This window comes from Schistocerca americana, chromosome 1, assembly GCF_021461395.2.
Source record: "Schistocerca americana isolate TAMUIC-IGC-003095 chromosome 1, iqSchAmer2.1, whole genome shotgun sequence".
Lineage (NCBI taxonomy): Eukaryota > Metazoa > Arthropoda > Insecta > Orthoptera > Acrididae > Schistocerca > Schistocerca americana.
The window spans coordinates 197765102-197790804 of record NC_060119.1 but is presented as its reverse complement, the minus strand read 5'-3'; the positions used below and the strand labels follow the sequence as shown (position 1 = coordinate 197790804).

At 41.7% G+C, this 25703-nt stretch overlaps 1 protein-coding gene across 1 annotated transcript in view; it reads right to left on the bottom strand.

The window, feature by feature from the left end:
- Positions 1–13493: 13493 nt before the first annotated feature.
- LOC124617476 (glycine-rich cell wall structural protein 1.8-like) overlaps positions 13494–25703 on the bottom strand; it is a 149368-nt gene continuing 137158 nt past the window's right edge. The window contains exon 3 of the mRNA XM_047145271.1: positions 13494–13680. Coding sequence (XP_047001227.1) covers positions 13494–13680 — 187 coding nt within the window. The remainder of the gene's footprint in view (positions 13681–25703) is intronic.

The following is a 25703-nucleotide window of genomic DNA, read 5'->3' as shown; positions in this document are numbered from 1 at the left end:
CATAATGGTTGCATGGTAGACATTTTGTGTGGCGTCGAATGCCGTAAACATCATTGGCCCTCTGCGAACTCGTGCTCAAGGGGTTCCTTGTGAGTGGAATTTGGAAATTTCAGAGACTTAGTAACAGGTGCAAGCGGACTGCAACAGGAAGGTTTCATTTGGTTAGGAAACTTCCTCTGTTAATAGAGACGGCGGCCTTACCGATTTCTCAGAATATGAGACTTTCCCAGTGCTTATCATCTAGAGCAAATCCATATTCTGGCTTCTCATATGAAATTTCACCAGCGTCAAAAGAAACCGAACCAGTCCCATCAAGTATGTGTAGCCGACCTCTGCAGTGTAAGTCAGAAGTACAGAATTACTTGTATTCGTTGTGAACAGTTCCATACCTACTCTTTGACTAACGGTTTCAGTGGTAAGGGCTTAGTTAAATGAGTCCCTCCCAACTTCACTGTAAACTTAATTCTGCTGTGGTGTGAATTTCAACGTTGCTAAAATTTCTTTGTTTGTTTAGTGGTACCTGTCCACAAGAAAACTGCATCGCCCACATAACTGATATAATACTTGTTCTATTCTCTTTAGCCGCTTTTATGTCGTCTCGGTGTCTCTGTAGAGCTGTATCGTGGGAAGCAAGGAGGATGTTGGTTGATGGCTAGCATCCTCGTTCTATAACACCAACTGCATGCAATTAATAACTGGGTTCTTTATTCATAAACAAAGAGCTATTTAGCCTAAAGTTCCATATGCAGAGGTACAAGCTGTCTTCTGTATAGTCCACGTAGCCTCAATGTTCAAATCAAATGTGTGTGGAATCTTATGGGACTTAACTACTAAGGTCATTAGTCCCTAAGCTTACACACTACTTAACGTAAATTATACTAAGGACAAACACATACACCCAATTCTGAGGGAGAACTCGAACCTCCCCTGGGACCAGCTGCACAGTCCATGATTGCAGCGCCTTACACCACTCGGCTAATCCCGCGAGGCTAGCCTCAATGCTGTTGAAGTAGAATTCCGCTATTTTCACTATAAAGTTGCTATGTGCTGCCTGTCTCTGTGATAGACGCTAAATCTGTGGCTCTGTCTCGTTGACAATGCTGGAACTCCACAGAGTACAGACTCGAACTAACTGGCGTAAGAGGCTCGAACTAACTGACTAAACTTCCTGGTTAAAACCAGTCCTCCAGTCCGCGGCGGCGATCCTAAATACTGACGGCTGGGAGGGCGCTGGCGGCGTGTTCCCAGCTAGTCTTGTCGTTGGCCTCTATTGATACTCTCGTAACCTCTATGCCGCATGGTGTGCTGGCGCCAGCGTACGCCAGCACAATATTGTCTTGTAGAACATAAGGATTCCTTATCTAAACAGGTATGTTCAAAATTATCGATAAACATTTCAGCTAATAAGAGACAGATTAGGACCCCAACGCTAATACATGTGACTGACTGTACAAAGTTGATTGAAATATGAAATAATTTTACTTCAACCGTATCTCAGTTGCCAATCATATGTCTTCTTTCACCGCTGGATGTTTCCTGGTTTTATATAACAATTCTACTAGAATTAGCTTAGCCTCTCCAAGAGGAGTACTGTAAAAATGATTGATGACATTGAAGGACACTAGTTAACAGTGGGTGAAATACGTACAGCATTTAGTTTTTTCAATAAAGCAAGCGAATTGGGAACTGCCTATTCTCGCTGTAAATATAGCGTATCTTTTAGTTAGTAAATCTGACACTTTGGCTTTTTTATGGAAATATGCTGGAACTGAAAAGACTGCAGGTCTAGGTATCGCTAATTTGTGAAGCTTTGTTAATCCATATAATTTGTGTGCTTGTTTAGTCTTGTTTATGAAATATTTGGAGTCACTGCCAATAAATATGTGTTGGCTAGTTTTAATAAGGTTCTTCATTTCCACGGATTGTTTGGTAATGGGATCATCGGGTAACTGATGTAATTCTGGAGGATTGTGGAAGTAGTTCTATATTCCCCTTTATTAAGTAACACTAGACTGTTCCCATTGTACCTTCGATGATAATCATATCTTCAGGGGCAGTTTTTTTCTTTTATGTTGTCGACAAAAATCTTATGAAATAGCTGTGAACCTATATGTACTGATAGTGACTCCAAATACTTCTCAAACATGAATCCAATACCACCTAGACTGTATGAGTTACCTAAGTTTCACAGGTAGGTATTCCAATAAGACCTTTTGTGTCTTCAGTTTCAGCATCTTGCTACAAGTTTTTCAAAGTATAGGATTCACTCATTAAATCAGAAACTAAATTCGTACTGAAGTTTGGAACACGTAATTCGCTTGTAAACGATGTGCCTATTCCACCCAGAGTTAAGCCAATCTCATTTGATATCAACAAACCCTCTATGCAAATTTTAAGAGAACTGTTATATGAAAGGAGAAAATCCAATAGAGGTAGAAGATATAACTCAATCACCATAGACTCTGCATGTTTACTTAGGTTGTTTAGCAATGGGGTCCCTTCTGAGGCCTTATTACTTGAAATCTGTATGAATATTTCAGAACATACATTTTTAGCTAAATAGCCCCTCAGTTCTAGAATATAGTGCTGTACCACGCAGGTATGGAATGGTATAAAGAGCTTGTGGACATGTACCACCAGAAAAAAATTATCTAGCATTTTAATCCACGCAACAGCAAAATTTAGTTTACAGTGGAGTTGGGAAGAGATTCAGTCAACTATTTAGACCTTGGCATAGACAGTAGCACACAAAAACAAATATTTTAGGTATACAGGAATGTAGCTTCTACAGGAAAACTAAGATCTGCCAATTCCCAGGAAGGTGAATTACAACAATAAGAAGCCTTCCATTCTATAGTGCACTGCCTGCTACCTCTATCACAATCCAAACCAAATTTCAAAAACAGTTACAGAGATTATGGGTACATGCAGTAATGCTTACAGGCCTACCCAAACTGGTAACATACCTGATTTGATCCATTAGATGTGGTGCGTGAAAGCTTGTAACTGAGAAACCAATGAGATAGTTTATAAATAACTTTTCTGCTACCAATGACGATTTTCTTTATTCATATTTTCCATGGGGCGTTTCAGAAAATGAAACACACTAGCAAATAGACTCATTTTCAGAAATGCGTCGTGTAAAATATAAATAAAACCAAATCGTGACAGTTAGCAGAAACTTTATTTACAAACAAACCCTTGGTACCATACTTGTAACAGAAAAAATAGTAGCAGTTCTCTATCCTCTTCAGATTTCACTAAACCACGCTGACAACAAATGGGTCCCCATGCTGAACCTAGGTAGGATTTCTCACGTACTTGTTATGTAACTAAAATCCAGGAAACATACACCAGCTTTCTATAGTGGAATGCTCTTGCTCATATTCTATTCAGCAGTAAAGATAAGATTCGATCTTTAGAATAAAGCTGGCTTTGTGAATTTTCCTGCAGTTCTGATCAACCAGAACATCATGGCCACCTACCTAATAGCTGGTATGTCCACCTCTGGCACGTCTACCAGTGGCGACACATCATGGCATGGAAGCGATGAGACCTTGGTCATTGGCTGGAGGGAAAAGGCAACACATCTGCCCACACAAGGTACCTAATTCCCATAAATTCTGGGGAGGGGAGTCGATGAGCTTTGACGCTACGTCCAGTCATTCCCAGATATGCTGAATGGGCTCAGATCTAGTGGGTTTCGGGGACAGCACATCAACTGTGACTCGCCAATGTGGTCCTCGAACCACTCCACCACAGTCTTGGTCTTGTGACATTGTGCGTTATCTTGTTGAAGAATGCCAATGCTGTTGGGAAACATGATCATCATGGAGGGGTCTGTGTGGTTTGTAACAAGTGTAGAATACTTCTTGGCCATCATGGTGCCTTGCACGAACTCCATGGGACCCGTGGATACCCAAGTGAAAGTTCCCCAGGGCATAATCGAGACGACATCATCTTGTTGCCGTTCTGCATAAGGTGTCAAGGAGCCATTGCTCTGAAAGATGATGTATTCACGCCTTCCCATTGGCATGATGAAGAAGGTATCAGGAGTCACTACATCATGCAACGCTATGGAACTGCATTAACCTCCAGTGCCGATGGTCACCTGTCCATTTCAGCGGCAGTTTCCGATGTCAGGGTGTAACATTGGCACATGCATTGGTTGTCGGCTGTGGAGGCACATTGTTAGGAGTGTTCAGTGCAGTGTGCGTTCAGGTCACTTGTACTCTACCCAACATTAAACTCTGATGTTAGTTACGCCACAGTTCGCCGCCTCTCCAGTTTTACCAGTCTGCCCTGCCCACGACATCCGACTTCTGTAATGAGTAGTAGCGGTCCATCCCCACGATGTCTGGACGTTGTTTCACCTTGATTTAGTCACGTGTTGAAGAAGCTCACCACAGCACTCCTCGAACATCCGGCAAGTCACGCCGTTTCCGAAACACTCGTGCCGAGCCTCTGGGCCATCACAATCTGCCCTCGTCAAACTCAGACAGATAGCGCACCTCTCCCATTCTACATACGTACAGCACGCTTCCTGATAATACGAGGTGCATTCAATTTCTAAGGCCTCCGATTTTTTTTCTGATTAACTACTCACCCGAAATCGATGAAACTGGCGTTACTTCTCGACGTAATCGCCCTGCAGACGTATACATTTTTCACAACGCTGACGCCATGATTCCATGACAGCGGCGAAGGCTTCTTTAGGAGTCTGATTTGACCACTGGAAAATCGCTGAGGCAATAGCAGCACGGCTGGTGAATGTGCGGCCAGGGAGAGTGTCTTTCATCGTTGGAAAAAGGCAAAAGTCACTAGGAGCCACGTCAGGTGAGTAGGGAGCATGAGGAATCACTTCAAAGATGTTATCATGAAGAAATTGTTGCGTAACGTTAGTTCGATGTGCGGGTGCGTTGTCTTGGTGAAACAGCACACGCGCAGCCATTCCCGAACGATTTTGTTGCAGTGCAGGAAGGAATTTGTTCTTCAAAACATTTTCGTAGGATGAACCTGTTACCGTAGTGCCCTTTGGAACGCAATGGTTAAGGATTACGCCCTCGCTGTCCCAGAACATGGACACCATCATTTTTTCAGCCCTGGCGGTTACCCGAAATTGCTTTGGTGGCGGTGAATCTGTGTGCTTCCATTGAGCTGACTGGCGCTTTGTTTCTGGATTGAAAAATGGCATCCACATCTCATCCATTGTCACAACCGACGAAAAGAAAGTCCCATTCCTGCTGTTGTTGCGCATCGACATTGATTGGGAACATGCCACACAGGCAGCCGTGTGGTCGTCCGTCAGCATTCATGGCACCCACCTGGATGACACTTTTCACATTTTCAGGTCATAATGCAGGATTGTGTGCACAGAACCCACAGAAATGCCAACTCTGGAGGCGATCTGTTCAACAGTCATTCGGCGATCCCCCAAAACAATTCTCTCCACTTTCTCGATCATGTCGTCAGACCGGCTTGTGCGAGCCCGAGGTTGTTTCGGTATGTTGTCACACAATGTTCTGCCTTCATTAAACTGTCGCACCCACGAACGCACTTTCGACACATCCATAAATCCATCACCACATGTCTCCTTCAACTGTCGATGACTTTCAACTGGTTTCACATCACGCAAATTCAGAAAACGATTGATTGCACACTGTTCAAGTAAGGAAAACGTCGCCATTTTAAGTATTTAAAACAGTTCTCATTGTCGCCGCTGACGGTAAAATTCCATCTGCCGTACGGTGCTGCCATCTCTGGGACGCATTGACAATGAACGCGGCCTCATTTTAAAACAATGCGCATGTTTCTATCTCTTTCCAGTCCGGAGAAAAAAATCGGAGGACTTAGAACTTGAATGCACCTCGTACAGGCATCTTCAGTATGACAGACTAGATGTCTTTTCTCACCAAGTGGCACTACTATCACCTGGACGGGTTTATATCAATAATAGGTTGGTGGCCATGATGTTCTGGCTTATGAGCGTATGTAGGTCAATGGGACAGGGCTATAACTACTACACTATGGAAGAAAGAGTCCATCTTTGATGCACAGGCTCTCAATGAAGGTCATTATTATATCGAATGTGATGTTCTCCATAGAAGATACAAAGGCGGAAGACTAGCATTACCTGAAATTCTATCAATAAACATGTCAGAGTCTCATAAGTGCTGATTGTGGCTATTTGCAAATATAGTGGTTGTATCATGTTTCAATATGTACAATGGAGGCGTAGGTTTCATAATGGACGTCGTGTCGAAAGCTGGTCACCACAAATTAAGGACATATTCCATTGCAGCTTCGACAGAATAGCAAATAGTAATTTTGATGACTATGAGTTGCTGAACTGCTTCTCATGCATCATTAGATTTTTTTCGTACTTCCTAATTTCTTCCATTTGAGGTTGCTAGCTTTAGACGCCATTTTCCCTTGAACTTTGTTTTCCTCAGTCGCTTTTTCATGTTTGTTATTACCCATTTTCATTTTCAACTCACTATTTTATCGTGAATGCGAGGTAGTGGTTGGATTTTCCCTTTACACACATCATTTCCAGTTTTAGCTTCTTATTCTGCAATGTAAATATTTCTGTCACTACTAATAATGCAAATATTTTGTGTTTCAGTATAAAGTTTCCTAAATTCCACTTTTCCTTCTGTCTCCCAAGATGATGTGTCAGTTACATGTGCATGAAAAATTATACAATCCTTGATTTTGCGACAACCCTCGCCAGAACAAATTTCTATTTTTTAATTTTTGATAAACTATCAGCCATTTGAACATAATTTGTTACGAAAATTAGACACACATTTCCGAAACTTGAACTGACGTTTACTGCTTAAGTTAGCATGCAAAACCGCATTAGGTTTAGTAGGCTGTATTCTGCTGATAGTAAACATTGTCTATCATCAATAAGTAAGTGAGTAAGCAAGTAAGTAAGTGATACATAGTGATTAAGTAAGTAAGTAATAACTACTGAATAAAAGTTACATATTATTATGAATAGGTTAATTAACTCATACTGCAGTTAAGTGAGCGCAGTGTTCTTGTTTTTTTAATTTTTTATGTTATACCATGTACCCGAAGTGCTAGCCTTAGATACATATTTGCAGCTCGTATAAAAGGAAAACTTTTGTAAAGTGCGTTAAGTGATATAATTCTACTTTGAAACCTTCTTTCTGTGGTAAAATGCGTGATAAATATGGCTGTTACTGCAGGATAGTCAGACACAGAATGGTATATGCAGGTTGTGAGCTGGAGTTCTACTGGGTAGAATGTAATGGGGAACTCATGGGAACTCAACAAGATTCTCTCATGAAACTGTAGGATCTACAAAGAAGACAAGAGAACGACTGTACAGGAGACAGATATTTGTGCCCTTCAGTCTGATTTTGATTACTCGAAATCGAAACTAGATATGTTGAAGGGGGCGAAACACTGCAGGAACTGTGTACAAGTAACAGGTAATATCAAAAAGATGGACAGTTCTTCAAGTTCTTCAACTACGTTTAAGTTTACGGTATCTAATAAGTTTTACTTGTTACCTGATAGGTATGGGACACCCTGCTCCAGCAGAAGGACACAATAGGGCGCAGCAAACTTTTAGCAAAGAAACTAATTGTAGGTCTGTACCAGAAGAGAGTAGCAAAAAGAACAGTGCTACTGCTAGGATGTAGGCATGGCAGGGGTGTAGGCCTGATGGCACATGAGAATATAGGAACAGGGTACCAGGGCACAGGTATTGTGAATCAAGATGACAAAGGACGTAGGCAAACTGTACAAAGATTTTGTTTGACAAAGTGGACCAGGTGATCATAGTAGAGGAAGCAGGTTACAACCTGGCTAAAGAATGAAACTACATCATGTGAATTGGATGATATTGATGTAGGAACTACACACACAAATGTGAGCTTTTTGGAGATCATTTAAACCTTGACCAGCCATGGTTGTTGTGAGACATGGGAACATGGAGTTGAGCGAGCTGCTTCTGCCTGAAATCAAATCTCATATAGGTGCAGTGCATGTTGCTACAACTGGGAGATGGAGATATAGGGTAACTATATTATGAACTACACCAGAGTATAAGCTTGAAAGATTGGTTGCTGAGCTTCTTGCAGATAAAGTATGGAGGCCACTTTCAAACAAATCAAGATCTTTGTGGCTATAGGTGTCACAGTAGTACCTTATGTAGGTTAGAATATGGATTTAGGCAAATTATTGTGAAAAAGTTAAGACAACAGAACAGCCACACAGAATTCTTAGCAGTTCAAAGAACAGTTAGGTTCGCTGATTTCGCCATAATATTAGAAGATTAGGTGGTGTGGAGGAAAAGCTGCTGATCTGTTTAGAAAATTTAGAAAGCTCTGACATGATAGATATCCTGTGCCTATATCAGAACCGAAGAACCTCAGTGATAAAGACGATAAATATGAAAGATTACACTCTCGCATCTTTCTCGTGTAGAACCGATACGGGAAAAGGAGTTGTTGAGACAAGTAGATTTAGTAGTGGTCAACTCAGAAACGTATGTGCTTTTAAATTAATGCTGGGAAATAATGCACCTTTAATTGTAACTGTATACAGTTCCCCAACAGAATATTTTGAGCTGCTTCTGGCGAATACAGATTTCTTACAGTGCTATCTGTCAGACAGCATCAAGCAATAAATATTCTATGCTGATTTCATTATAGATTTTCTAAGAGATTACGTCAGGAAAAATTATTTGATACCTTATTTGCATCGTTCAACGTGATCTTACTACTTAACTCTCCAACACAGTTAGGTTAAAACAATATGACACTTACTATGGTATCATTTATAATGCACAAAGAAAGAAAATGAGCATATTCCTAGTACAAAATGCTCCCTCTGATTATGTTGGACAGTTAGCTAGGATAAATTAGAGAGTGGTTTAGAGTAGAGATACTTTACGTGGAAATCAGTTACAATAATTAATGACTCCATGACAAATATTTTTAAGAATAGTTCACAAGAGAAGATCTGGGGTGAAATGTACCGAGAACCAAATGTTGTCATAAAATTTAATCCGTTCCATAACAATTCGTGATAGCTTTATGTATAAAGTAAACAGAAAAAGACATTACACAGCCATGTAAAAAGCCATGGATCACTAGAGGATGAAGCACCTCATGAAAGGAAAAGGAAATGTATATGTTGTCAAGAACCAGTGAAGATCGTGCAGTAGGGACACGCTACAAAAACTACTCAAAATTTCTAAGAAAGATTATCAAAATACAAGGAGCATTAATACTGTATCAGAAATCCATAATTCTGACAAGAGTTAAATGTGTATGGAATATAGCGAGACGAGAGACTGGACAACAGACCACAGAACAGAATAATGTCACTATCGAATTAAATAGAAGGGCTGTAAATGATTGGTCACAGGTAGTAGATATGTTTAGTAGATATATTTAATAATCATTTCTTAAGATTAGCAGAAAAAGAGTGTCACAAACCTTTTGGGTCAAAACAGGTGGTAGTGGGTCCACAACTGATTATTCTGAGATAGGGAGCCAATGGCCTGAAATTCGTACTGTGTTATGAATATACACAGCGTACACTGCATAACAACAGGGTAGTTAATAGTAACTGTTCAAGCACACTGCATGCATGGCAATGGCACATGAAGTTTTCCCAACTTCTCCTAAAAATGTTGGTGTCTGATGTATCAGGAGACAGGCAACTTGGAGCCTTGGTGATCTCTAGTGTACGCTGTTTGTCATTCGTTGCCTGTTCCACTGTACAACAGATACCTGGGATCTTTGCGAGAGTTAAGGAACACTACATGTAGCGTTTCAATACATACACTGACACTGGTGGATGTCACTTTGAAGACTAACTCTGAGGTATGTTGTTCTTCAGTGTACACTATTTATGTCTGTAACACAATAAATACGCATTCCCGACGTTTGGTCAATGTAATCGGTTGTGGACTGACTATCACTTATTTCAATTTGACCCAAATGGTTTGTGGCACATTGTATAGGGACAGTCACTTCAGGAGAAAATTCACAGCAGGAAGTGAGTAAAGCAACTCTCACAAAGTTCAGTGTATGTATGTCCCACCAACTTATTCAATTGAAAGAAAGAAAATCAACACTAAAGACTCATCTAGATTTGATGTTGTTTTCAACAGAGAACTTAGTACTTGTTTGTATATAATAAGCACTATCTTTCCCGATATACGTAATGTATCGCTAATTCACGGCGTTTTTCTGGAGAAATTATTGTTAAGACTTGTAGGAAAGGTAGTAGAAGAGATGTCAATAAGTAACACTACGTTTCACTACAGACATCGTTTACCAAAATTGTTTTGAAGGTGTTGTATTCTGGAATAGCATCAAACACATGTGGAAATTATTATCCTCAGTAAACCACAGTTTGGATTTCAGAAGAGTTTCTCATCTGAAAATTCCGTTTACACATTCACTCAACAAATATTACAAGAATTTAATAGCACGCTAGCATCTCTTGGTATGTTTTGTGATCTACATAGGGCATTAATAGTGTGAACCACAGCATTCTCCTACATAAATTGAGGTTTCATGGAACTGATAGTGCAGCCAGCCAGCGGACACTGTCACATCTATTCAAAGAGATCGACAATATTGTACTTAGTAATTCGACCAATGTAACTAAGTAATATTCTTCTGGCTTGGAAGAGATAACTTATGGGGTTTCACAAGGCTCAATCTTACATACCCTATTGTTCCTCATATATGTAAACGACCTTCCATCTGACATACAACAAGCACAATTAGTTAGTCTTATTGAGTTCTTTCCTGCGAATGGTGCCATTCTCAATTTCAGATAGACACAGTATACTCAGTTCCCCAGATTTAGAAGTAGTACACGAATGATAAGTGTAACACATGGTCAGGAAAGAATAACTAGGGTGTGAACTTCAACATTACTAGAAATTCATAATGATGAGAATTTAAACAGTAAAAATAGATTTTGGAACTCCTAAAGGAACTTCGTTCTGTCACATTTGCACTTAGAATCATTTCCAATCTTGGAGAGAGACAGATCAGTAAGTTGACATATTTTGCATATTTTCATTCAATAGTGTCCTGTGTAATACTTTTCTGGAGCAATTCATCTTTAAGAAAAACGTTTTCACTGCACAAAAACGTGCTATAATAATAATGTGTGGTGTTCACCGATGATCATTTTGTAGACATATTTTTAAGGAGTAAGACATTTCCTTCCTGCTTCACGGGATATTTATTCCATCATGAAGTTTACTGTAAATAATCCACTGCAGTTCAAAAGGAACAACAATGTATATAATTGCAACACCAGAAGAAAAAATAAAATTCATTAGTACACACTGATGTCGTATTTAGCACAAAAACAGGTGTACAGTGCTGGAACCAGACTTTTTAATAGCTTGCTGAGTGACATAAAACATCTGACAAACAGGGCAGCAAAATTCAAGATCTGAAGAATTTTCTCCTTGGCAACTTCTTCTATTATGAGGAAGAATTTTAATTATTTTAAGCCGCGCGGGATTAGCCGAGCGGTCTGGGGCACTGCAGCCACAGACTGTGCGGCTGGTCCCGTCGGAAGATCGAGTCCTCCCTCGGGCATGGTTGTGTGTGTTTGTCCTTAGGATAATTTAGGTTAAGTAGTGTGTAAGCTTAGGGACTGATGACCTTAGAAGTTAAGTCCTGTAAGATTTCACACACGTCTGAACGATTTGAACAATTATTTTAATGTGTGAAATGTGATAGCGAAGAATTACTTACTTACATTTCCTTAAAAAAAGTTTCTAAACGGTCAGCGTTTAGCCATACTTACAGATGCATATGTGAAGTGAATGTTAATTGACTCATTTCGCATTGTTATGATTTATCGTACAAATGACCCATGGAACATGAGACTGACTAACAAACTGATGATACTACTTCTAAATCACGTTAACATTCAGGGTACCTTTATTATAGGCCATGTGTGAATTGTGAAATAACTTACACTATATTAAAATCAGTTCACACCAGAGAATTAAAAACTGTAATAACTTTCTAGCTTTTGTAGCATGAAAAACCATTTTACAAGATTTTTTGGCATTGTTGGACAACTGTACGGTTTATTTCCTACTCTACAGCATACTTACACTAAAAACGTTTTTAACTATCACATTATACAATGCTCTCTGGTGTAGGTGTAACTGCAATTTCTTCTGCTCTGAGATATTTTAAAAACATTTATGAACAATTTTATTGTTTACCTGTGAGTTCACATTCTTTCGTTGAAAGCATAACCAATTTCACTGTAATATATATCTACAAGTATTCCAGATAACTGCCAGTATATTCGAAATGCAGTAACATAAATGCGATGAATTTATATCATCAGGGAAATCATATATGGTTATACCCTGTAAAACGTATCTACACTTTATTCTTTTGTGATTGTTACCACAGGAGGCTACTTTTTCAATTTTTATTAAGGTATTATTGATAAATAATTGAAATATTCAAAAGTAGACTCATGAATATGATACGACTCCTGGTACTATAACAATGTAGATTTCTGTAGGATGCAGAAGCGGGAAACAACGCATTGTCACCAGCTTCATTGATAGAAACATGCGACTCCCTAAGGAACTAGTGCAGTCCCCATGGTGCAAGCGAATGTGCTATATTGCTACAACAGATGGAGAGTATGCATGAAATATCAAGCAGGTGAAGAATGATACGGCAAAAATTTTCATAAATATATCTCATCACTACGTACGAATTAAGCAGCCCTTTCCATGATGAAACAATACACTTTCAAAGCTAAGGGGACTACCAGATAATAAGGGTGGTCTTTAATTTGTGAGTGGTGCCGTAGATTCTGATGATGCAAGATATTTTCAGCAGAAATATTTGGTTCTCATGGGGAGGTGAAGTCTGTGAGTGAAATTCCTAATCATCATAGTATCTGCAATTTTAATAACCCATACTAAACGTTTCGGTAGTATCTCCTAACAAAATAAAGAGATCTGTAGGTAGTTAAGTTTAATGGCTCGCTTCGTGCTATTCTGTAAGAGATGATTCACTTTTTACCTTACCTTTTATCATTATGAAAGACAAACCTGGCCATACAACTGCAATGACGTAGGTGCATTAAACAGTCATACTCATAAGCGCACATATAAGGTTTTATTGTGCACACAGAAATATTTGGCTGAGTATAATTTCATCTGTCCTTCATCCACCAGCTCCATGTGACCTTAGGTTTACATCTGAGTATCAAAATTAAACATGTTTCGCGTCTTAGATAAACTGCACAAGTAAGACAACTTAAGTGAGCACAGCACCAGTCACAGCCACAACTAGATGTAGATCTATGTAGAAGAAACCTGCAGCAGAGAATCGGAGCCACTCCGTCAGTTCGTGGAGTGTATCAGACGCCATGCAGGGCCGTACGAAGAGCAGAGCCCTGCTGAGTACCCTGTCTGCCATGGCGGAGGAACAGGTCTAGCAAATGGCCAGCTGGCCGCCGGCTACAGCCAATAACCACACGACATACACGACCGTGAAAGGCAGCATCTCGGACAAGAGGTGCGTCCTGGCCATCAGCACGAGGCCGTAGCTCATGAAGATGAGCGTGAGGAGGCGAGTGAGCACTGCCAGCGCCAGGGCGGGGCCGAAGTGCTGTCCACATCTGAGTGAAAGAACTTCTCACCATCAAACAGATACTCATTATATTATATGACTACTTCTTTCAACGACACGTAGTGTATGTAAATAGCAACCAAGAAACATACACCGCTGCCCATTAAAATTGCTACACCAAGAAGAAATGCAGATGATAAACGGGTATTCATTCGACAAATATATTATACTAGAACTGACATGTGATTACATTTTCACGCAATTTGGGTGCATAGATCCTGAGAAATCAGTACCCAGAACAACCACCTCTGGTCGTAATGACGGCCTTGATACGCCTGGGCATTGAGTCAGAGCTTGGATAGAGTGTACAGGTACAGCTGCCCATGCACCTTCAACACGATACCACAGTTCATCAAGAGTAGTGACTGGCGTATTGTGACGAGCCAATTGATTGGCCACCATTGACCAGATGTTTCTATTGTTGAGATATCTGGAGAATGTGCTGGCCACGGCAGCAGTCGAACATTTTCTATATCCAGAAAGGCCAGTACGGGACCTGAACCTGCGGTCGTGCATTATCCTGCTGAAATGTAGGGTTTCGTAGAGATCGAATGAAGGGTAGAGCCACGGGTCGTAACACATCTGAAATGTAACGTCTACTGTTCAAAGTGCCGTCAGTGTGAACAAGAGGTCACCGAGACATGTAACCAATGGCACCCCATACCATCACGCCGGGTGATACGCCAGTATGGCGATGACGAATACATGCTTCCAATGTGCGTCCACCGGGATGTCGCCAAACACGGATCAGACCATCATGATGCTGTAAACAGAACCTGGATTCTTCTGAAAAAATCACGTTTTGCCATTCGTGCACCCAGGTTCGTCATTGAGTACACCATCGCAGGCGCTCCTGTCTGTGATGCAGCGTTAAGGGTAACCGCAGCCACGGTCTCCGAGCTGACAGTCCGTGCTGCTGCAAACGTCGTCGACCTGTTCGTGCAGATGGTTGTTGTCTTGCAAGCGTCCCCATCTGTTGACTCAGGGATCGAGACGTGGCTGCACGATCCGCTACAGCCTTGCGGATAAGATGCCTGTCATCTCGACTGCTAGTGATACGAGGCCGTTGGGATCCAGCGCGGCCTTCCATATTACCCTCATGACCCCACCGATTCCATATTCTGCTAACAGTCATTAGATCTCGACCAACGCGAGCAGCAATGTCGCCATACGATAAACCGCAATCGCGATAGGCTACAATCCGACCTTTATCAAAGTCGAAAACGTGATGGTACGCATTTCTCCTACTTACACGAGGTATCACAACATCGTTTCACCAGGCAAAGCCGATCAACTGCTGTTTGTGTATGAGAAATCGGTTGGAAACTTTCCTCATGTCAGCACGTTGTAGGTGTCGCCTCCGGCGCCAACCTTGTGTGAATGCTCCGAAAAGCTAATCATTTGCATATCACAGCATCTTCTTCCTGTCGGATAAATTTCGCGTCTGTAGCACGTCATCTTCGTGGTGTATCAATTTTAATGGACCGTAGTGTATATCTTAACTATTTTTTTTTTCAAATTACATACTTTTTGCATCAAATGTTTATTCAAAAAATCTTTTTCGCAAGTGCACAACACAAAATACCATTCATCAGGACATAGTTTGTATAGCATTGAGATACATTTGGTAATAGCTTCTTTTACTGCGGCATTATTTCACTCATTCCATACCTTTACAGACCCTTTTCCAAGTTTAGTATTGGGTTGTGATTCACCTACAAAGAAAAGTTAGTCTCACCTTGAAAAGAAAGGTTAGTAAGGGTTCAAAAAAATGGCTCCGAGCACTATGGGTCTTAACATCTGAGGTCATCAGTCCCCTAGACTTAGAACTACTTAAACCTAACTAACCTAAGGACATCACACACATCCATACCCGAGGCGGGATTCGAACTTGCGTTCGAAGCAGCAGCGCGGTTCCAGACTGAATCGCTTAGAAGCGCTCAGTCACAGCGGCCGGCACTTTAGTAGCGCTGAAAGTGATTTAAAGAATAGCCCAAGGACTACATTCACTGCACATCTAACGCACATTTCTTATAACTAAGTAAAACTGAAATGTAAATTCAGAATACTTGTATTGCAATGCTCAAAAATATCCGAAAAGTATTTCGATGTGTATTGTGTACCAGTACACAACTCGTACTTCGATAAACAACCATGTAAGTGAGGGTAACTACGTAACTGTACTTCGATAAACAACCATGTAAGAGAGGGTAACTACATAGCTCTCACCGTTCCTCATGATGTGGGCTACAGAACGTGTTTCCTGTTTAAAAGTTTTTCCCATTCCCGGTCTAACTTAGTGCTGTGCGCAACATCGTCCAAACTTTCTTTAAAGTTAAGCCAAGTACGTCGAATATTGTGCCACAGTATAAACAACACGGTACAGCAACATGACAGTAGATAATCCACCCACTGTCTGTGTTGCGACAGCCATTCCGGGACTCCATAATCGAGAACATTCACATTCACATTCTATACTTATAGTGATTATTGTAGCTTATTGTGAGAGTATCTTTGTCCAACCCGATCTAAGAAGGAACTTAAATGTAAATAACTGAGTAATATATTTCACTTAAGCTTATGGTAGTCAAGGGCGTAAAATACCGTATTACAGTAACAGTCAGTCTTTATACATTCAGGCAAAGTACAATTTACACATCGCTTCTATATTAAAAAAAGTAAAAATTTTAAAAAACATTTATAAGGCAAGGAATGAAGTAACACACGTCTAGTCACGAAATGTTAACTGACAACACTTTTAACACAGCAGTTTCTGTTTCAATGAAAACTAACATAACATATTCGTTATATTGTATGTGAAGTATCATTTTTTCTATTTATGGCTTGTGAATATTGTAGCAAATGATCGTTAAATTTGTCATCAACAAAATTCGATAGTTTCTCTGCTGCTAAATGTTATCCGCATAGGCCCTTATATTTGGTGTCAATTTAATAAAAGTTTTGGTTCTTTTACTATGAAGCCAGTACTAAAATGAACATTCTCCTTATATTACAGAGAGCATTCATGAAATTAATGAGTTGCCTTGTAATTTATCTCATCTGTCTCTACAGACCAATGGTAATTTACTTTATCTTGTACTCTGTTTGGCAATAGTTCTTTTTTTTTCGAATGTGCAGCTGAAAGAGTCTTCTAAGTACCACCTCAGATAGATATACATATTTCACTACCTTCTACCACGATTAGAGCTTTTTATTGCACACAGTATGCTGGACAAAGTAAACATAGTAGTCATCTTGGGGTTGAAGCACTTTCCTCCGTGTTTGCTTCAACAATACGTATGTTTTTGGATAGGGTCCACCTTTAGCAAAACATAATTTAGTTTTTTAACCCAAACATATATTGTTTAAGCCAAAATTACGAATTCTATGTGTGCGTGCGTGTGTGTGTGTGTGTGTGTGTGTGTGTGTGTGTGTGTGTGTGTGTGTGTCTTGCGGGTACAGTAATGAGCCAGCGTCACATCTCTGAAGTTTTGGAGCCTGTTGTCCTCCCATATCTTCGGAGCTTGCTATAAGCCACATTGTAACAGAATAATGAGCGACCACACGTGGCGCGCAATGTTCAAGACTTCTTCGTCGCCCACCGGATTGTACTGCTGCCTTCGCCTCCATGTTCTTCCGATCTCTCGCCTATCGAAAACGTCTGGTCGATGTTCCCACGATGATTTCTTGTCGTTTTTCGAAAATTCTCTTGTTGCTAGAAACGTTATCGCTACACGAGCGGCATTATGTAAACCTACTCTTTTATTCTCCGAAACATGCATCCGATATTACTTTCAAGCGACTGTTTACTATTTTTTTGGTAAAGTTTACAAACTCCATACGTGAGATTTATCTCTCTGTAATAGTCAAGGGAGTTTCTCTGATTCTTTTGTAAAAATAGAAATTTCGGCGGTTTCCCAATCATTTGTCATTTTATAAATTCGACAGCAAACATTAAATAAATGAACTTGCAAACAATAGAATCTCCGCAACCGGGGCTGTTTTGTGTTTCCGGGGGAAGATGTATTAAGATTCCTCCGTTCAATCGAATGAGGATCAAAGTACGAATGGAGATAAGAGGTGATGGAGTAGAGTATCAATTAAAATCGCTCAACGGAGGGAATGTGACTGAACCTGACGCGAACCTACACGATTCTACGTAGAGTATGCGAAGGAACATGGCTTCGTTTAGCAAGAAACTAGAAAACTTCTGGCGGAACGAAGAGCTAGAAGAGACTGCAAAAATGTGCAAGTCATTCCCAATTTCGAGAAGCATCGTGAAGCAGATGCACACAACCGTGAATCTATATTGCTAACGTCAATTCGTTGTAGGCATTATATTTCTTGAAACCGATAATCTCGTCTTTAGGGATCAGTAGTGATTCCACAGATATAGATCGTGTGAAACCTTACAGCTTCTGTTCGTCCAGGAGAGTCAGACGACACAATGTACATCAGCGCCCAAGTTGATGGTGTTTTCTCGGCTTTCGGAAAGCGTTCGACAGCGTTCTGCAATGTCGTTTGATGAACAAGACACGAGCGTCGCGAATATCAGACCAACTCTACGTTCTGATTGTAGACGTCCTAGCAAATATTGCACGGCCTGTCATTCTCAACAGACATAAAAGTAGCGGATGACGTGAAGGGCGGTCTCTTCGTTCCCTGCTGCCGCTGCACACGCTAGCGCCACTGGTTACGCTTGTGCTGTGCAGAAAGTCAAAATGTCGATGTGCAGCTGTAACAGCCGCGGAAACAAATTTTCAGGCTTAAGCGGCAATGAGCAAGAAAGGAGTAGAGGTGAAGAGTCTACCATTGTACAGGTATACTAGGCGAGCATCTCTCTCCTGGAAGTATGTGGAGTAACGGGCGATAAACTCAGCCAGTCACACTTCATTGACAACCTCGATCAGGCGTATTTCATTGTATCTCAAACGTAGACTGCGGACGACAGAAGATAAGCCTCCGACCCGAGCGCGCCGGTACGGTTGCACCGACATGTTTCTCGCGGAGAGTAGCGGAAGACCCTGCCATCACTGATGGCGACGGAAGGCGGAGGCAAGAAATCGGATGGAGGCGCAACAGCTACTGATACTGAATGGGTTCGTGTTCTGGGAGTACCTTCCGACGTCAACTGTTTGCAACAAATTTGTTCCAGACGGCTCCAATCCGGATTTTCCACTTTTCGCTTCAGTATCCGAGGACGGCTCCAGGACTGGCCCAAACGGAGTCTACAATCCTAACGCTAGCACATTTCGTGATGCCCGCACAGATAGTGACAAATACGTCATCGTTATTTAGCATGTCGGAGCATAGATACATCATTGATGGTTACACCTGCTGCATCTCCCCATCACAATGTGCATCGCGATGCTTGCCTGTCTCGACGGGCTAAATTGAATACAAGATATTTGTCTCTCCCTGTCCGGGAATCACGGAATGTGTGAGCGTTAGGGTTTGGATTGCTGATACATGTGAGTTTTGGTCAGTTCTGAAAGCATTCTCCGATAGCCAAAATGGTTAAGACGACCGCTTGCGATAAACGGGTAATGCGGATTCGAGTCCTAGTCTGCTGCAAGTTTTCTTATTCCTTTTTTTGGTCACAAACAGCTGACGTCAATAGGTGTTCGAAAAATGCAGATGCATTTCGTAAAAGTACAGCTATAATCGTCAGAAGAGTTTCTGTTCTTCGAGACTTGCATGCATGTCTGGAGGACATTGTAATGTGGAGACACAGGCACTGTACAAACAAAGACATTGTAATCATCAGTGACATATGGAACGAATCCATACTAGGGCAGGTCTCTCAGGAGGTGGTTGTTGGTTCACAACCTGGTGGAGCCAGTGTCACACATGCGACGACGAATGGCACAGGCTGTGCTGGCTCCGGCATGCGTGACACAGGGGCTGATCACGCAGATCAGTGACCATCACCTGCTGTTTGTTTATGGCCTCGTTACTTTCTTGGACCCAGTCTCTCCTCCAAGTTCAGTTATAACTTTGTCCCGTTGCACGAGCGCCAGGCCGACAGCACCGACGTTGTCCGACAGTGCTGAGAGAGGAAAGTAGTCCGATACGGTAGGAGCCAATTCGGAATCATAGAGTGGATGAAAAAAGCAGCTTGACTAAGATGCCAAACAACTTTTGTGAATGTGGGCCAGTCTGCTTTCAGCCTTAGGAACATATGTCAGGGTACTTCCTAGAAATCCTAGTCAGAAATGGTGATTACTGAGCGACAGTGGCTTTCAGCAGAAGGCGGCACCTAGGTTGCTGGAAGCGGGAACAGATCGCCAGTGGCGAGTGAGGGCCCTAATCAGAGGCCTCCTTCCGTGGATGGTCACCTCTGACGAAGTGGATGGCCATTTCGAGGGAATGGTTTGTTTTCGTCCATCTTTATCCTGAACTCAGTCATGAGCCTCCAAGACATAATACGGAAGGAGTACTCGGCGTCGCCGAAATATCTGTTGTTCGGTGGCTGTAGAGGAAATTCCACCAGAGGTGGTGCTTCCACACCAGTGCATCAACTACCACGCCATTGGTCTCTTGGCTAGATTAATTCAGGTAATCGCACTTGTCTTTGGTGCGCTAGTGTAACGCGGATGCTAATGACCGTAGCAATTTTGCGCCCTAAAACCATAACAAAAAAAAAAAAGAGCTGAATGTTAAACTTACTTGCAAATTTGTGTCTGTCACTCTTCACTTAAACGTTTTAACAAAGTTCTGGCTTCCCTTTTCATCAAAGGATGGATGAGTCAGTACGTTCCACACAAACTAAATGCATTTTCCTTCTCAGCATCTTTTACTTATTGATTGTCAGCTGCATATGAATATGTGGGACCAGCATCAGACTGCGAAAGATGTAATCAAGCATGCGGTGCCAAGCAGTTATCTGACAGCTTTAACTTTATGCACGCTACCACCACAGTTTGTAAGGTACTGCATGTCATCTTTTAAGAGCGTTTATGTTACAGTGTTAGTACTGACTGTAATCGATATTTGTGACACTTTAAAACTGGTAAAATTTAGCGAGATTATAGTAGGCGAAGCGTATGAAATGTTGGATCAAATACTTCTGCTGTTTACAAGTAATTAAAGCTACAATACGACTCGCTCGCGCCCCCAAGTTGGTGGCATAATGATTGATCCACAGAGACAAACTCTCCTAATGCTGGTAGAGATGGAATCAGTGTTAAGTCTATGTGATAACAGATGGGGCACTTGTGGTGTGTGAATTGTATTTCAGGAAGACATTTTATGTCACGTCCGTTTCACGAAACTGCACGAACTACTCAGTCATCCATCACCAGTGTGCGTGGATCTCGCTCCAGTCAGCTAAAGAGTGTCAAAGGCAGATGTGAAGGCGGAAAAGTCCGATCGAATTTGGAATCCTAAGAAAATCTGTTGGACTTTGTGAACAACGTGTATTTTAAACAACGTTCTGAAGGACACAGTGGCAGCGATGAGCATCTATAGGCGCTTATCGCACGAATGAAAAGAAGTGCTTCACTATGATTCATTGCAGTTAAATTTTGAAGCATCCCACGATTAAAAAATTCAAATGGCTCCAAGCCCTTTGGAACTTAACGTCAGAGGTCACTTAGAACTACTTAAACCTAACGAACCTAAGGACATCACACACATCCATGCTCGAGGCAGGATTCGAACCTGCGACCGTAGCAGCAGTGCGGTTCCGGACTGAAGCGCCTAGAACCGCTCGGCCACAGCGGCCGGCTCCCGCCACAATTACTATTGCCCTGTTAAGGATCTTAGAAATGACCATGAGAACAAGAATTTTATTCATACAGCATCACTGAATACTGATTCAGTACTGAATTGTACATAATTAAATACTTCGAGCGAAAACTTTTTGAGACCAGAAATGGTGTACACTTGGAGCAACAAGATAAGAAGTAGAACATTCGTAGTAAGGCTGTTAAGACAACCACCCGCAATATTTAATGGATGAATGTATTGAAATGTGGTTTTAGTCAAGTTATAGCTGGCAACCCGCAAATTTCCTGACGCCCGTGAGTAATTTTTATCGTTTATAGTCGCCGAATTACGACACCGACTTCATTTTCCCTAACGGACCTGTATTCTTCTTATGAGCCATTTGAAATAAGCTTCTACTAGAACTTCAGTGACATAGCATGTAGGGGACTTGATCAAATATTGTCAATATAACAACACCGCAAACGGCTGTCCGGCCGTCAAGAGAAGAGGTTGCACAAGGGTCTGCCCTAAGCAAACATACAGGAACGGTTCATGTGTTTATTATCGCGGCTGTCATACCAAGTGCTCGAAATATTGACGTACGGAGTAGCTACACGCTATTAAGTGATCCTGCAGAAACAGTACTGCAAGCTGAATTTCACCTTGAGATAACGACAGCACACTGTTACGTGTTTCCTTGCATTTGATGCAATTGGGCGGACGTTTGTGGTATCTCTTCTCCTGACGGTGGGACAGTGGTTTGCGGAGCTGTTATCTTGATACTACTGGATCAAGTCCCAGAAATATCATTTAAGTTTTCTTAAAAGGTTATTTGATAATGAAGTCACATACTCCTTGACAGAGCATAGGGGAACGATACGGGAGATCTGCGCCGCCGTACTAGGCAAGGTCCTAGTGAAGGCTTCCTCCGATCGTATTGGGGATGAATGATGATGGCGAAGACGACACAACACCCAGGCATCTCGCGGCAGGTGAAAATCCCTAACCCCGCTAGGAATCGAACCCGGGACCTCGTGCTTGGGAAGCGAGAACGCTACTGCGAGGCCACGAGCTGCGGACAGGTTATCTGAAATGCCACAGAAAAAAGTAGTAGCTCCGTTAGAAAAAAAAAAAAGAAAAGAAAAGTCGGTGCCCTAATACGGCAACTATAAAGTACGAAAATTACTTGCGAAAGACGGGAAATCCGTCATACTGTCCACTCTAACTTGGTGAATACCGCATCTCGCTATATTAATTTGTTCTGTATATTTCGTATTTGAGGCATACTGCCACGGGGTGGTAGGTCCGCATCTGTCCAGTACTGAAGAATGTGGACTTTTTTTTATTTTTCGTCCGTCTCACGTGCATTGATATAAAATTCAACTGCAGTAGTTACAGGTTTCGGGCTGGCATGCCCATTCTCAAACCACACACACTGCTGTTAACTGTAATTGTTCGTCTAATGTGGTGCCATATGCCACGAACAGCTTTTGTACTGCGAAGTAGACAGTTGGCAACAAGTACCTTCATTGATCTTAGCCCATGTTTCTGTTGCAACTGACTGGTTGGTCGTGGCAGTGAGTTGCGGGACACACATAGGCTAAGACCAATGAGGGTACTTGTTGCCAATTGTCTGCTTTGCTGTTCAGAAGCTGCTCGTGCCTTTTGACACCACATTGTACGAATAATTACGGTTTATGGCAAGGTGTGGGATTTGAGAATGAGCATTTCAGCCTGAAATCGGTAACCGCTGCAGCTGAATTTTGTATCAAAGGACGAAATAAAAAATAAATCCAGTTTCTCCAATCAGGAGATACCTGGGGTGACCTGTCTTAACTGCCCTCTGTTCTATAATGCTATCGGATATTGTCAGATTCAGATGACTGGAAGAAATAAATTTCTAGGCCTGTACTTTCCCTAGCACTGCGACGTCCGCCACCGCTTTTACGGGATTTGTCTCCCGTCATACGTAAGTAGAAAGGTATAATGGTAAATCGTGTAGCTTCTAATAAATTTGGTAACCATAGATATCAGATTTATAGTAGATCATGATTTCGGTAGGATCAGTGTTGTGGATTGTCGCGGTTGTTATGAACTTCGACCACCAAAAATGATATGGATACACTTTCTGGGGAGTTCAGTCGCAAATATTTCTGACAATCAAGGAAATGGAAGTATTCTCTGCCGGATTATTGTGGATGTGGGTCATGGCGGCATATTATTAGCGAGATATATTTGCGGAGAAGACGACACAACGGTACCTGCTCTCGCGCGCTTTACCCGTGCGCTGCCGTTTATTTACGAAGTATGGGACCGCCCTGTGGTATTACCGGCTCACATGTGTCATGGTGGACTGCAACTAATAGGTCGCCAGCTACTAGTGTCGCTGTCTTTCTGCTGTGTGCCGCCGCTGGGGATCGTCAGTTGCGTCGCGTCCACGTGTCTGTGTAGCGAGTCTGGCAACAAGCTGCTGGCCGCTGTTACCGTGTGGGCCAGGTGTCGATTAAGTGTCCGCAGTTTCAGATTTCACATCTCTGCTGATGTGCAGGGATGTGGTAAATGCATGTAGCGTAGATGCTGTGATAAGTGCGTGCTTGTCGGATTACGTGCTCCGTTAGTGCACGAATCAAGTTGTACACTCTTGTCATGTGGGTTGCCTTAGAAGACATATGCTCCTGTTTCTTCCTTGGAGGATTCTTAAAGGTGAAGCTCCATCCCTGCCTGATCACAAATATCATTGGATTAGGTACGCAAAATGGCAACTACTTCTTGTTTTTTTTTTCAGTGCTGGCGAGTAAAGTATACAATGTTACGTTAAAATATTCTGAACTTCCTTAAATTTTTAAAGATGTAGCCATGCAGTCAACTATGACCAGCGTATCGAAATGTACTTTTATAACGATATAGCTCAAACAAAATAAACAACTAGTTGTACTCGTGACTTGGTTCGCCGTAGTTAGGCTGTGAAATCACGTATCGTAAGCTTCTGAGTTCAGAATTAAAATCGGACCGCGGATCCCTGCGTCTTGGCATATTTAACTAGCTGCTGGGGCGTTGCCGATAATGAAAACTTTTAATCGCTATGCGGTGGAGTACGAAGTGTGTTCACGCTGACACAGTCAACAAGTGTATCATTTTTATCAGAAAAGTAGCTTAAGGAAGTTAAATGGATCTAGAGGAATGTTCAATACGAGTCGTCGTCTTTGAACAGTTACATAGGAATTGGGCGACAAACACAGCAGATAATATGGCGATAGTAACGTGATGTCATTGGTGATTCTTTTTCAAATGAATCAATTTTTTTGGAATCACATTTGTTGGCGGCTTCAGCTCACAACCAGTCACCATCCGACCGAACTAAGCTACAGATCAATGTGTCACCACAACTAGTATTTACTTTTTCTCATTCATTGGCTTCGTTAACAACAACAAAACGGTGAGTATTTGCACCGAAAGGTGACGCGACCACAACCATTGTCTGGCAAAAGCCGTACACCATATGGAACGTTCCTCTTTACCCGCATATTTTTGTTTTGTTTAATTTTCATTATGCACCGCGCGCTTAATGAGCTGGTACAAGTTGTCAAGTACTTCGGTTTCGCTTTTACTGAGTTCCATTACTTTGACATGAAGCTTGTTATTTGTGAGCTGTTACGAGGTTCCAGTAGCTTCGCTAAAATGCACACACGAGAAGGTATATCTTTGCTGTCGTATAGTATCTTGAAGATAATGGGACAAACAACACGAAACCTACGTACAGAATTTGTGTTGTGGTAATTTTTGTAAATTTGTGGTAAGGTCTTATGGGACCAAACTGCTTAGGTCATCGGTCCCTAAGCTTACACACTAATTAACCTAACTTAAACCAAATTATGCTAAGGGCAACACAGACACACACACACAGACACACAGACAGACAGACACACAGACAGACACACACACACACAGACAGACAGACAGACAGACAGACACACACACACACACACACACACACACACACAGAGACACACTAACGTTATCGAAACAACAAAGACGGAGGAAAGTAACCAGCTACGATGCCGAAAGTAAATAATACTATACGGATTGTTAAAGAAATGTTTGCTACGTCTTAAGTGTGCCTGCACTGATTAACATCATTGCGTCATTAACATATGTTTTACGACAGACAATTTACCCCAGACATGATGATTGGTTGCCGAATAATATGATTACGGGTCATGTTAAATCCCATTCTCCCCCACATGATTCTTAAGTTACCACTACTTGTGAAACAGTTGCTACCTAGAACTAGCTGCAATAAAT